The sequence below is a fragment of the Amblyomma maculatum genome, chromosome 8 (assembly GCF_055883805.1).
Source record: "Amblyomma maculatum isolate TAMU_Amacu chromosome 8, ASM5588380v1, whole genome shotgun sequence".
NCBI classification, from domain to species: Eukaryota; Metazoa; Arthropoda; class Arachnida; order Ixodida; family Ixodidae; genus Amblyomma; species Amblyomma maculatum.
The window spans coordinates 43881705-43896319 of record NC_139351.1 but is presented as its reverse complement, the minus strand read 5'-3'; the positions used below and the strand labels follow the sequence as shown (position 1 = coordinate 43896319).

The 14615-nt window shown below is 45.5% G+C and overlaps 1 protein-coding gene across 1 annotated transcript; it reads right to left on the bottom strand.

The window, feature by feature from the left end:
- Positions 1 to 6642: 6642 nt before the first annotated feature.
- Positions 6643 to 10371, bottom strand: LOC146181072 (membrane metallo-endopeptidase-like 1). The gene is made up of 2 exons (XM_084575695.1): positions 9091 to 10371; positions 6643 to 7110 (listed from the first exon to the last, which is right to left on the bottom strand). Exons 1-2 carry the CDS (start codon positions 10369 to 10371, stop codon positions 6643 to 6645), a joined length of 1749 nt encoding a protein of 582 aa, XP_084431821.1.
- Positions 10372 to 14615: the final 4244 nt, after the last annotated feature.

Below are 14615 nucleotides of genomic sequence, written 5' to 3'. Positions count from 1 at the left end.
GCAACCTAAAGGTAACACACTCAGTTGTTTATGGTGAAGGTCATTTAACTCTTGTCATACCTATTGTTTCTGAAAGATGTCTTTGAACGCAACCAAAAGGTAAAATACACTCATTTGATTATGGTGAAGGTAATTTACCTCTTGTCATACTTACGAAAAGGTAAAATACACTTAGTTGTTTATGGTGAAGGTAATTTAACTCTTGTCATATCTATTGTTTCTGAAAGATGTCTCTGAGCGAACCTAAAGTTAAATACACTCAGTTCATTATGGAGAAGCTAATTCAACCCTTGCCATACCTATTGTTGCTGAAAGATGTCTCTGAGCGAACCTAAAGTTAAATACACTCAGTTCATTATGGAGAAGCTAATTCAACCCTTGCCATACCTATTGTTGCTGAAAGATGTCTCTGAACGCAACGAAAAGGTAAAATACACACAGGTCATTATGGTGAAGGTAATTCAACCCTTGTCATACCTATTGTTGCTGAAAGATGTCTTTGAACGCAACCTAAAGGTAATATACACTCACTGAAGGAAGGAAATGATTACGGTTAAGGCAGTTGCTTAGTGTAACCGTTGTCATACCGTCACCTCGTGTCGCTGTTCACGGCTGGTTTTTCTACTATTATGAACAAAAAAAAAACCCAAACAATGCAACCTAAAGGAAAGCACACCCCGGGAAAGTTGTTGATAACTTATTTTAACGTTGTGAATTAAAAAAATATATTCAGAAAAAGATGGGTATACAGGATTCGAACAGGTGTTTCAGTTGCATAAGTGCTAAAATTAGTAGTGTTAATCCACTGCGGCACGGAAACGATGGACCCAGCGGCCTTTAAATGCGCTCTTATTCGGTTTGACAATTTTTTCACTATTTGTCGCCAGGGCACGCTGCTCAGAGGAATCACGCGAAAAAGAAATTTAACCAGAAAGATGACACATGTGTAGTATGTGGTAAATCGACAGTGTTGTGAACTACGAGACGATATCACTAAGACGACGGAGAGAATGACGAAGTGCCGCTGCGCTGCTTGAGCTCGCTGGTGTATGCCTAGACGGACTTCGTCGTTGTGTTGTGCTATCATTGAAGCGTCCACGCGCTTGCGCAGGTCTACAACATCTTCAATATAACTTGTAAAATTCTCGCCAGGAAGCTGTGCACGGCCGCGCAGGCGCTGCTCAGCGCGCAGCTTGCGCACTGCAGGCAGGCCGAAGATATCGGCAAAACTAGTCTTGAAAGCAGACCACGATGAGATATCGGCCTCGTGGTTGCGGAACCACAGGTTGGTAACGTTCGTTAGGTACGTAGAATGACATTATTTAATTTGAGGTCATCGTCCTATTTGTTGTGAGTACTGACGCGCTCATATGAGGACAGCGAGTTTTCCACGTCGTGGTCGCCGGTTCCGCTGTTCGCGTTGGCGCAAACCTTCAGCTCAGAAGACGGGGTACGAGGAACCAGTGGAACTGGTGGTGGCAGCGTCGGTCATGGCTGCTGTAGGTAGTGTGGGGCTGCGGAGCTCCATGGCGGAAGGAAATCCTCACCTCCACCAAGGATCCCTCATTTGGCTCTCGGTTCCTGGCACCCCACTAGGATTGTTATCAAAATTTCGAACTGAGTACCACTGCCCCTACCCCGTCGTTCCCCAAATCTCAACCGCAAATTACATCGTGGAGCCACTCACTCCATCTTCGGACATGCGTCATCGCGACCGCAAAACTGTACACGTGAGCTGCTTCAAAACGTACTACGACCCGCTCGTCTTGCCCTCGCTATAGGTCCCCAGGGCGGCTAATCTTCGCTCCCGGGGAAGTTGTAGTGAACTACGAGAGGATATCACTAAGACGAGGAAGAGAACGACGAAGTGCCGCTATGTTCTCGTGCTGTTCACCGTGCTGCTTACAGAGGGCTATATTCCCTGTTGAACTCTCATTAAAACCCCTTTCAACAGAAGCAATTACCCATCTTATACTCAAAAGGGATGATATCAATCCGGAAGTCGATGCAGGAGAAGTCACTCTTCCTGAAGCCCTGGGGTTTAGAGATAACACTGACCGGGTGAATGAACCTGCGCTGGTAGGTAGCAAAAAACGATTGGAAGATTTTTTCATAAAAGCAGAAAAGTAACATGTTAGTAATGTAGAAACAAAAATTCACAAAATAGAATGATGGTATATAGTTAACTGAGCTAAAATAATAATTGAGATATAGGGAGAAATAAACGAGCATGATAGCACCTGCTACCACCCCGTTTTAAAGGGGACGCTCATATATAGTCTATCCACCCATCCATCCACGCTCCAGAGCAGTGTCTGCTCGAGTGCTCCTATGGGATATGGTTTGGCAATATGCGACCCGGCTCCGTCCGCCACTTCACACATTCCGTGCGGGACGCCGGAGGCGCTGTTGTTGTTCTCCTCTAATTTGATGGAACATACCCACACAGGGGGATCGGCCAAGAATTGGGGTGCAGAGATATTAGATTTTGAGATGTATAACTACATCGCAAAAATAAATAGAAATAAATAGAAATAAAGTAGGAGAATACTAAGATTTATATGTACAGATTAAAAATTCAAAGCATATTAGCAAGGTAGACGTTTTGTTTCTATTAAGAAGTTTTGAATGGCGTTAAAAACAGGCCTGTGACTGTACCCAAGCATGGTGGCACCGAACGATAATAAAATCTGGCTGCTCAAATTAAGACCCAGCTGTTGTAACGGCTTCTCTAAATACCGTTTTCTCATTTTTTTTTATTTATTTATTTATTTCAACCTCAAAGGCCCCATTGAAGGGGTATTACATGAGGGAGTGGGCTACAGGGCATATTATTGCTTCGAGTGATGCTTTGAACATTGATGGGTCTGTATGGAGCACGACGTCGGCAGGCAAGTCATTCCAGTCTTTTGCTGTGCGAACGAAAAACGAATATAGATGCGCAGATGTGCGGGCTTGCGGAGGATGGGTTGTCTTTTCGTGGTTCGTGCGGCTGGAGATGCGGTATGCAGGGATGATAGCAGATTCGTGCGAAATATGATAATAGAATTTATGAAAAAGAGATAGTCTTGCGATGCTACGCCGGTTAGCTAAATTTGATAAATGAGCATTGCATTTTAGTTTCGTTACGCTTTCATGATAAGAATATGCAGAGAAGATGAATCTAGCGGCGCGGTTTTGTATTGCTTCTAGCGTGTTAGAAAGATTAAGTTGATTATGTCCCAAATAGCGCATGCATATTCTAGTTTGCGCCGTACAAATGTTACATAGGCTAGTGATTTTAACGATGGTGGTGCTAGACGTTGTGTTCGCCGAAAATACCCCAGAACTCGATTTGCTTCTTTAGAAATTTGAGTTACGTGGTATGTCCACTCAAGATCGTGTGTTAAGTGAAGGCCAAGGTATTTATATGTGGTTACTGCTGCAATTTCTGAATTAGCTATTGGGTGCTTATGGCTCAGAGGGACGCCTGTGAAAAGAAAGTAAAGTTTTTTTTCACGTTAAGAGACATGAGCCATTTACTGCACCAAGTTAAAATGCGATCAGTGTCAGATTTAAGAAGTTGGCGATCACTGTGAGTGATTATGGGACGGTACACAACACAATCGTCAGCAAATAGGCGTATGTTAGAGCATATGTCAGTTGGCAGGTCGTTTATATAGATAAGAAAAAGCAGGGGCCCCAGGACTGTGCCCTGGGGTACCCCAGATATAACAGAGGAGTGAGAAGAGCATTTATTAGCGAGAACAAACTGTTGCCGGTTAGTTAGAAAGTTACGAAGCCAGTCAAGTACCAAGGAATTGAGATTAAGCCGTGAAAGTTTCAAAAAAAGCCGCCGGTGGGGAACTTTGTCAAACGCCTTTTCGAAATCTAAGAAGAGGGCGTCCTCTAGAATGTTGTGATCAAGGTTGGAGCTTAGGTCATTAATAAATAGAGCTAACTGTGTGTCGCAAGAAAAGACCTTTATAAAACCATAGTAAAACGGCGGCAAAATATCAAGAAATGATCTATTGTTTCCGGTTCCCCGCAGAATGCGCAGACAGGAGAAAGCGGTAAACCAGACCTGTGCATATATAAATTTAGGGGCGGAATACGACAGCGTAGCCTGGTTAGAGAGACTGAGGTCTCTCTAACCAGTCAGTCAGGAGGCGCTGACGTCCTGTACTACTGCTTCACTTTTTCTACTTCTTTTTCTACTACTTTTTCTACTACTGCTACTGCTTCACACACTTGACAAATTTTATCCGTACAGTCCCGGGATGCAATTGGGTTCTGAAAATTTTCTTCAATCTTCAAGTCATTGCGTTTATGAGGCTGAAAGGATTTTTTTTCGATAGCATTCCTTGGTATGACTCAGCGATATGTCAAATATATTGGACAACGGGACTCTACCCGGTCAGCTCTCACCCAGAGTGCATGTATAATGACGTACTTCAAATATTGTGGTAAACTCGTATTTAAAAAATATTTCATTAGCTTGAAAGCAAAAATAGCGAATAAAGGACATAAAAATAAGCCTTCTGCTCAACCAATATTTCGCCCTTTGGTTCATTTCCTGTGGCCAATTTCAAACAGCCCCTGCTGTCCACCTGGCTCGTCTCCTGTGACCTCCCGCTTCAATTGCCTCGACACCTTCGTGTCGTATAGACCCGGCTTGGTGTCTTCGAGGTTCGCAGATAGCAGTGAAGGAGTTAAGAAATTGCAAACCGTGTCTGACCATGCTTAATAAAGCTTTCGCACTGTAAATTACCTTCAGCTATCTTCAATTAACAACACAGCGTAAACAAGCGCAACTCACCTTTCGCTAGCATAACTGAGCTTAGCTAGCCATTTTTTGTTTTCTTCTTTCATGCTATGCCCTGCCAGGCACTAGCTGTCCTACTGGATACGCTATAACGTCCTAATTAACATGTGAATTTATAAGGCCTTATATCGTGTACATTGCTAATCAAGGCTGCGGCTTCGAAGGTTGCTCAATCCGAGGTACCTCATATTGATGTACGACGTTATAGAACGGGTTTAAAAAACACATTGTCCAGAGCTTAGGACTGTCACAAGACATACAAAAAGCAATTAGCGAAGTCGAAGTTTTTTTTCATCAAAGGGTGCACTTGAAGCATTTATGACAGCATATCTCTCAAATTTTCCCTTCACCTTCCCACAATTAACGATTCTGGCTCCCTCGCTTTCTTTTTAAAGTCATATACCTATTCCGTTTACTTGTGAATACGCGCGTTACACTTTTAGCTTGTATATTCAAAGGCAACTACATAATCACTAAAGAACTCGCAATTTGGAAGTAGACGGGATGCTACGAGCAGGGGCTCCGGCATCCAGACCTCATCGGCTAGCTCGCTTAAGAAACAGCGCACATATCGGAACCGTCGGCCCTCTACTACTAACAATATGTTAGAAAGATTATCATTCATTTATACCTTACACTTTATGGACTTCTTAAATAAGCATAGTTTAATGTGCTATTCGAAAAGGAGCATTACTGGCATAATAAAAATAAAAGCGGGACAGCCAGCATATTCGGCGAGCACAGTCCTCAAAAAAGTAAGTCTAGTAGTACAAACACACACAGCAGCAACATGTTGCGCAACAAACATTAACCATGGCATCACTTTCATGTCTGGCACGGTTTGGTTGATGTCTGTGGAAGCGCACAAGGCTGGTATTTTGTAGGCCGCCCGAGCCTTTGAAGTTTCTCTGGTTTACAGACATCTGCTGCTGTTGTCATCTCTGTGTGCTGGGCTCACAATCTCATGGCAGCCGATCAGAAACGACGCCACCATTGTCAGGCACGTAGAAACTCGTACGATGTGCAGACATCACAACACCGCAAATTGAGGGGAGAAAACAGTTCTGTAGCTTGTGATTGCAGCTAATTATGGAACATTTTTCAATCTCAGTCGGGGACTGAAGAGCGTATTCGCAACTTTTCGTGTACACCCCGTCACTGACCCAATCCATGTTCATGCTCCAAACTGTGCAGAGCAACCAGCGGAGTTAAATATATTTGTAGGATGAGTGGTTAGCAGTGCGCTCAAAGAAAAATTATGAATTGATAACACGGGATGATTTGCTGTGTATATTAGCTGTACATTTTTTCGTGTCAGCAGTCGTATACGCACGGAGATAGGGTACTTTTAGTTGATGCTTCAACAGCCTTCAAGAAAGAACAGTATGCGCAAGAGCGGAAAAACTGCCGAATAAACAGTGCTTTTTGGCGCCACTAACGGCGTTACTAGAGATCACTTCGTTAATCAATCAACCAATGTAAATTCTTGCACATAGCTGAAATTGTGTGAACACGGGACATTATAAGCAGCTTTGAACAGTACAAATATACAAAACTGAAGTATCGCGCGGACAAAAACTTTAAGCCGGCGTCCAAAGCGCGCCAACATTCTGTAAGCGCCTTTGAGAAAATAGTTCTGTCATTGGTTGCGGATTACGGGACAACACCTACTATAAACATGAAAAAAGAAAAAAAAAGCTGCTTAAACAAAGCCCGCATCGCGGATTGTTAAAAAAAGGTAATTTTGAAAAATACGGTAAAAATTATTTCTTCCATAAGGGATCCCGCCGCTCTCCACAAATATCTTGGTGTGCCTCACGCAACAACAAGCTGCGCCGTCACAGAAAGTCGCACTTTTGCTCGGGATTCATTGATGACCCGGAGGGGCAGGAGAAGGCCTTTGCGAACGGTTCATAGTTACGCACAGCTTCCGTGAATTCGGGCGACACGCGGCGACGGTCACTCCTCTCCCTGCAGGTCACGTGGCAGGCTGTGATGAAGAAGACCTGCTCAGCGCTGTACTCCTCCATTCCCGGGAGGCGCAGGTCCCGATCGTTGCTACGGAACCGGAGGTAGGCAGCGTGCGCGATCTTCAGCGCCGGAAGGAGAGGGAAGAGAGCCGTCACGTTGCTACTGGAAGTGACGTTGGACGAGCAGCGGGCTAGCTCCCACAGGGCTCGCCCGGGAGATCCGATGTTTCGGGTGCTCTCTTCGTCAGTGTTAACGGTGTCAAAAGACGGTGTCCATGGGGTCTGAGACATATCATCGCTGAGCAGAATTGTGAGCGCGTTGATAGTTCGGGCGAGCTGGGAGGGTCCATGCGACGGATACGGAATAAAGCATTGTATTACTGCAGGTTAACATTACTATCTTATAAAAAAACAAAACAAAACAAAAAAAAAAAAAACAGCGCGAATAAACGGGGACGAAAGGAAGAAACCACAGGAACAAGCGCTGTTTTTTTTTCCTGGTTGCTGCGAGGTCCCCTTCCTTGACGGGAGATTCGGTCGAACCCTTGTTCCTGTGGTTTCTTCCTTTCGTCCCCGTTTTTTCGCGCTGTTTTTTGGATAATGTGTCACCAACTCGCCCGCTTAACTATCCTGTTGAATATTACTATCGTAGCTTCACTTCAGAGTTCTGCCTCTAAGCGATACTTAAATACGTCATCTCAAGTATAGGTGGCTTAAAAACGAACGCGATCACAAAGTTCTTTTATTTGCATTCAGAATCTTCCCAGGGGTCGTGATAGCACTGCTAACGTAGCAAGGGCCAGACTAACATTTGTTTTTCTCATTACGAGCGTCAATGCCGCACAGACATATCTACATCCTCTGTCAAAACTATACTGCCCAGAGTGTTTCTGGAGCTCTCTCTGAGGCGCATAATGCATCGCCAAGGTTTCAAATCTACCTTTTAAGCGAAGGAGCCCAGTGTTTCGATGAGGTACCGGAGATAGTCTCTGCAAAATGCTACAGTGACACGCGTGCCGCAAAGCAACGAAAATACAAATCAAAGCTCTCTCATGCTCTCCTTCGGGAAGCCAGCTTTCCCGTTCCCTGCTCTGGCCCGTCGAGCCGCAGCTATGACGTATTTGTCGAGAACGACATCCATTGGTTCGTCTCGCTGTCTGAGGGTGAAGGATGGGTGTCTACCGCTCGCTGCGCGCTTTTCCCTCGCCACGGCCAGACTGAATCCAGCGAAGCGCGCTCCCTCGCCCATTTTTTTTTTTCGCGCATGCGGAGTGCCACGCCCCACCTCCCGCCAAACGCGGAGGAGGAAGGGGAATTTGTCTTGCGGAGGCAAGACGACCTCAGGCAGGAGAGTGAAAAACATTTGCAAGGGAACGGAAATGGAGAGAAGCACAACAGAATCGGGTGATTGCGGTGGCTGTAACTGCGTTATTAGTTACTCTTTTCAAAAACATTTTGCGGCCTTGCGTTCTGGGGGCGAAGTGTCACAGTCATCGGGAAAGAAAATATTTTCGACCAGAGGGTGGACAGTGGGCTTTTAAGCTCATCCCTGCGAGAATTTGGGCTTCCATGAATATTTTACGAGAGCAATTACACAGCTTGGAAGCAAAAATCTTGCGCGCTGTAATTTTTACAACGGCTCTACACATCACACCACCTATTTTCGCAACATTATGATGCACACGGCGTCGGTACGCTGGAAGGAGGATTAATCACGCATTTCTGTGCCTGTTTCTATTCCACTTACAAATACACACCAAGGGTAGCGCTCTGATGAGTTTAAAATACCAGTTCATTCACTTTCAGCAATGTTCTCGGGGCTGCTGTGAAACTGATCAATGCCAATGAACAGTGCCTTCATCACTGTCTCAGTATGCACATATAATGAAAAATATTAACGTGTTCGAAAAATCATGATACAAATACAGCAGTCCTAAAACAGGAAAGAACCAGTTTAGGAATATTTCGCTCAGACTAGATGATAAAAACATTACACGATACGCATTGCGCATAGTACTATAGTCATTAGTATAGTCGAAAGAACAGTACCATGAAACGATATAGTTTCAGCGCACCGAATACTGCTCTAAAGGTGCTCCTGAATTGCCAAACGGCTTAGGTGTGATTACGCTTGCATGTCATTTCAACGATGAGCTGAAGGAGTAGGGAGGACAGGGTACACATACAAGGCACGGAACAGTCCTGTTCGCTGTTTCTCTTTAAGCTTACATTTTAACTCCTTGATTTAGTAAACAGCCAAGCCCTCCCGTTTTGAGAATGCAAACCTGGTATTAAGGTTTCGCTCCTTCACGTTACCTGCATGGCGTACATGAATCCCAGTCCTCCGTAAGCCATGGCGTCGGTGCCTTCATCGGAGTAGTACGGGGCTGCGAGAACTGCCACGGCGATGGAAATCACGTTCGTCACGGGGTTGTATGAAGCCATGTGTGCCGACTGCAATTGAAACAACCGCAGGCTTGCCTGGTACTCTTCACTCCCAGGTGACTTTTGTAGCTGCTCACGACTCTTGCGCCAGTGCTCGAAGAAACTCTGTGCCGTTCCGTGGTCGTGTCCGTACAGGACTTCAAGGCTCCTGTTGGTCATGTATTCTTGGGGTGGCCATATCATAGTGCTGGTGTTCTGAAGTCGCAAGGAGACAGCACGGACTGCTTTCGTGTCCAGGGTGGACCAGGAGCTGACTTCAGCCAGCGCAGTCATATGCAGATTGCTCAAAATTTTATTAACTATAAGCCTGTGATCTTTGGGGAATACGCGGTCGTCGATGCCAGAGAAAAGGAGCATGTACACGGTGGCAGCGTTTATACCGCAAGCCATCGGGTAGTAGTAATCAGACAGCGGGTGCTTCGAGAAGAGGCCTCGTACTGAGCTACTTGCGATGGGTCTGAGAAGCTGAATGAACCACCATGCTGTGTGGAAGGTCACCTCGCGGGCCGAGTACGATTCGAAAAGGACGCGCATCACGTCGAACAGATTGCCGTTGGTGGCGACCAGTGTGTCCTCTTCGGTTAGCCCTGGTTTCACGTTAAATGCGGATTGGAAGGCATCGACCCAGTCACGGGCTTGGAGTTTAGGCACTAATGCTGGTAACTGGCGAATGACCAGAAACCGAGGTTTTGGATGTGTGTCAATGAACGTGAGCGAGAGGTTTCCGAAGATACAGCTCTGAATTTCAACGCTTGCCATTGCGAACTCAATGAATGCGGGCAAGGCTTTTTCTCGAAAGGTGCCGGATAAAAATAGGGCGACGACGGATTCATAGAAGTTGTACTTATTAACCTCTCTGTTGATCACTTTGGAAATGTATGGTGCGAAAGATGGGCTCATGGACACTGACCTTCGTTGGGCGGTGCCATGCCAGGGCTCGACGAGCTCAACGAAGAACCACAATGGCGTGACCCACAGGGCGGCCAGGTTGACCAAAGCCCTCAGCGGTACTGAATAATCGTCTGGGTCACCAAGCCGAGCATCCGTGGAGTCTAGCAGCCATGGGAACAATTCCTTGCTCATGAATTCAATTATGTTTTCCGAATCGTCGATGTCTGCCGTGGTGCCTTCGAGGCGAAGACAAGCGTCCATCATCAGTCTCACGCCTTTCGTTACGGGACGACTGGGGTCTTCGCGAAGGTGTTTCCGTTCCCGTAGCCACTGCGCTAAGCGAAAAAGTGCCGTGGAGACACTAGGCCGAGTGTCGTTATGCAGCCATCCGGAGCACACGAACTGGCCAAAATCTTCGCAGGCTTTTCGGCTGTTGTCTTGTTTTATGCCTAGCCCAAGTGAGTGATCCAAGCAGGCTCTAGTGGCGCAAATTTCAGGAACGGCGCGATGTTTAGTCTTGTTATGGACAAGGTAGAAGAGGATCGTGGCGACCATGGCGGTGACGAAGAGGAAGAATACGATAGCTGCCGTACTTTTGAGCGTGCCGTGTTTTGGCTTACTTGGTCCAGGGGGCGGCGATTTTGCCTGCAGAAGAAAACATTCTTTGTGTGAGCTTTTTTTCAGTTAGTCGCTGATACATTTCGAGAAACAAACGGTTTGTTAAGAGCTGCTGGTCTATGACGCTATGAGAAAACGACTAATCGAGTACGATTTAGAAATTACTGTACGCTCATCTTCTCATTGGGGTATTGTTCTTGATTACCTATTGATTGCAAAAATTATGTTGATCACTGCCGCTGCAATATATTTCGCTTCCTCGACAATCGATGCGATGGTGGAAAGAGTACGCCATAGTCAAAATAATGGTCCGAAGTTTATGAACTGGTATTTCATTATTCCGTTATTATGAAGCTAGTAACAAGAACAGCATTTATAACTAAGTCTGAACAAGCCGAACTGTCCAAAGCTATTGTGGCGGAATCCAATTATTTATGTCCTTCGAGTAGACTCGAAGTGAACTTAGGTTGATTGTAATGCTGTACTCTCGACTTACCCAGCCTGCCTGGCTAGCACGAAGCCAGAAAACGTCTATTCGCTGGAGATTGCGTCTTAAAGGACCATATCTGTATGACTTAAGGCATCAGTGCTCAACGACATGAATGTAATAAGCCACGTAGGCAAAACACGTTTCACAATGCTGTCGCAATATATAGAAGTTTTGTCTGTAACAAATCAACAAGCGACTCAAGGGAAGCATCAATACGCTAGTCAACGCTTCGGCAAGGCGACCAGCTGCATGTCAGACCAAGGTGCCCGAACCGTTTTCGAGCAGACTGGGCCTCCCCTAACTGCACTCTGATAATTTTACGCAGTCATATGAGGCGTCAGAAATCATGTGGCCTGAAATGACACCGTCGACCGCTGACACGTTTATGACGACGGGGTCTGAGAAATCTACTACGTTAAAAGGCTCGTCTGCTCGCTCCTTGAGCGCATGTGCTGACGTTCCAAGCAGTAGTGTGAGGTCATATAATTGCTGTCTACAATCCGATCTTCAAACTGAGAAGACCGATTTTTTCGGAAGTGGTTCTAGGTTTGGGTTTTATCCGCTGGAGAGGAACAGCCATTCATGGTACGCGTCCTTATTGAGCAGCAGAGACGAGACGCTGACAAAAGCTGCGCAGAGGCAGCGTTGGTTGGTAATGCCGCCGTACTAACAGTTTGTGGACAAACGTTCGCAACAATCGCCATTATTCTGTGCATTGATCTAGTTATGAGGTTCATATTGGTTATACGAGGAACATTACCTGCAGGCTTAGTTCCTACGGCTGCACCGACTAGCAGTCGCCGTCCACTTCGCACTTTCCAACACAGCGTTTTTTGGCTGCTCCGGCACATCAGGATGTTAGTTTCGATAGCTGCTTGTCAGTTTCTCTCTTTTGGTTCAGCAAATAGATATCTCAGGATTTACGCTCGAACCCGATATGCCTCCGACGAATAAGCCGAGCGACAACCACTACTCCACTCTTTATTTAGATGTTGGTGCGAGCAGCCACAGCTTGTTCGCTTTGACAAGGAACGCGTTGCTATTGCACAACATGAAGTTAGCGCCATAGAAGTTGCTATCTGGTTTTTGTATTAAAATTAGCGGCATCGATTGTTGAAATAGATTATGCATTGTTATGTACATATTACAATATTTGTCCAAGAATTGTGTGGATAAATAACCTATTTACGAAAGAGTGTCATCTCTCATTCTCAATCACCTCATTAGAATATAAGACCGCATATGACTTTCATGACTGCGTTACACGTGATACCTTACACCTGCAAATCCAAATCCCAGATCATTACGTGAAAGGTCACTCAACTATTCCTTGCCTGGATCCTCCGACTATTCCAATATCACGCATGGCCAGATTACTAGACCGGGTTACTCGAAGCTCTATGTTCTGAATTTCTCGACTTCTCACAATAATCTGGCCCCGCTGTGAGGGCTTCAGTGGTTAGGGCATTTAGCTACTAAACCCAGAAGACGGGTTATAAACCTGGCCACTGCAGTCGCTGTTCAGTGCAGGCGTAGAGTGCGATGCCAGCGGAGGTTGATGAATCCCAGGTCGCCAAGCTTTCCAAATCCTTCCACAACACTCCTTTACGGCATCCCCCATGGCGTTGTACCGTGAAGTATATATACGGCAGGCCAAATGAAATCACATAACCTGATTACAATAACAACAATAGTTGTTTCAAAGGAAGGGACAGGAACAGTATCTGTCACATGTGTTTCTGTGAAAACCTGAAACGCTTCGTAAAGAAAGGAAGGAAGGTGGGCATGAAAGCGGGAAGAAAAAGGGGCCGTATTAGAGGATTGAGGAGTAATTTCGACCTCCTGGGGATCTTTAACATGCACTGACTTCACAGAGCACATGAATGCCTCTGCATTTCAGTGCCGGGGGCGGGGTGTTCGGTTCTTTATGATGGCAAATAAAGTTTAATCAATCAATCAATCAATCAATCAATCAATCAGTTAATCAATCAATCAGTCAATCAATCAATCGCCTACATCGGTACGAGTCGCCGACGGTCGGGTTCGAAAGTAAATCATTGTGTACCATTGCCTGGAGTCTGTTGAGGGCTGCCGCTTGATCCACAGAGCTAGGTTTGGACGGTCTCTTGTATAATCCTACAGGAGAAGGAGAGGAATATAATTTTGCAAAAATGTTTCGGCGTCCAAAAGGACCACGTTACATGGCTTAAAAGGTTGCTGTGCTGTGTTGATTTCATGACGCATTAGGAACCAAGGCTATCATGTGCAAGTGCAAAAATATCTTTGATGCTTCTTTGATTATGAAGGCATGAACAAGATTTTTATTAGCCTGCGAAAAGCTCAGCATGCACTTCTCGGGGAACTTGAGCAATGTGCCTCAACGGAGGCATGAAAAATGAGGACGACGGACTTAAGTTCCGCCTCAAGTGATGACGCAAAAGCGTGCGTTCTTTTGTTTCTTCTACTCTTTAGCTACAACAGACCACGAAGCAAGGAGTCAGCAGCCTCAGTAATGCAGATTACAGCACAATGAGTAAAAATACCAATATTCCGGTTATGACGGACTACAACGCGACGAATCACAATCTTTTTTCTTTTTGTAGCTATGACGATTATGACTCAGATTTGCCGCAAATTTTCACCGTATATTACCCACGAGTTTCTGTTCATTTGAACCAAATTTGAATGCGGCGCGCTGCTGTGTTGCAACACAAATTATTATAGAAATATTCCATATACGGCCTCAATCGGGCAGATTTATGCGGGCCACCTTGCCTGTGTGATGACACTGAACACCCGACCATCGATATTTGCTTTGCTTTTGCTGGAGGACAAACCTTTCAGCCTGAGAAAAACCATTACAAAGCTTTCGTCAGCGGTCGCATGATCATGGACACAGGTGGATACAGCAGAATTTTGACAGTACAATTAACGTCACGTGTATATACTCTCTGTCTAGAGGAAGATTGAGAGGGAGCGCATTTGGCAAGTACTCGCGAATTATGTCTAGCAGCATACCAGTATTGCTCAAGAGGAAAGTATACAGAAGTTGGATCTTACCTGTACGAACCTATGGGGCTGAAAGGTGGATGCTAATGAAAAGCGTTCTACTTAAGTTGACGACAACGCAGGGGGCTATGGAATGAGAAATGGTTGGTGTAAGGTGTAAGGAAGCACGCAGAGTAGGTGATATAAATAACTCAAGTTACTGACATTCAGTGGAAATCAAGAAGAAGAAATGGGCATGGGCAGGACATGTAGTGCGAAGAGAGGAATAGCGATGGTCGCTTAGAGTAACAAATTGGATTCCGAGGAAGGAAAGCACAACATGGGGCAGCAGAAAATTAGGTGGGCGGATGAGGCTAAAAAGTTCCCAGGGGTCAAGTGGATGAAGCTA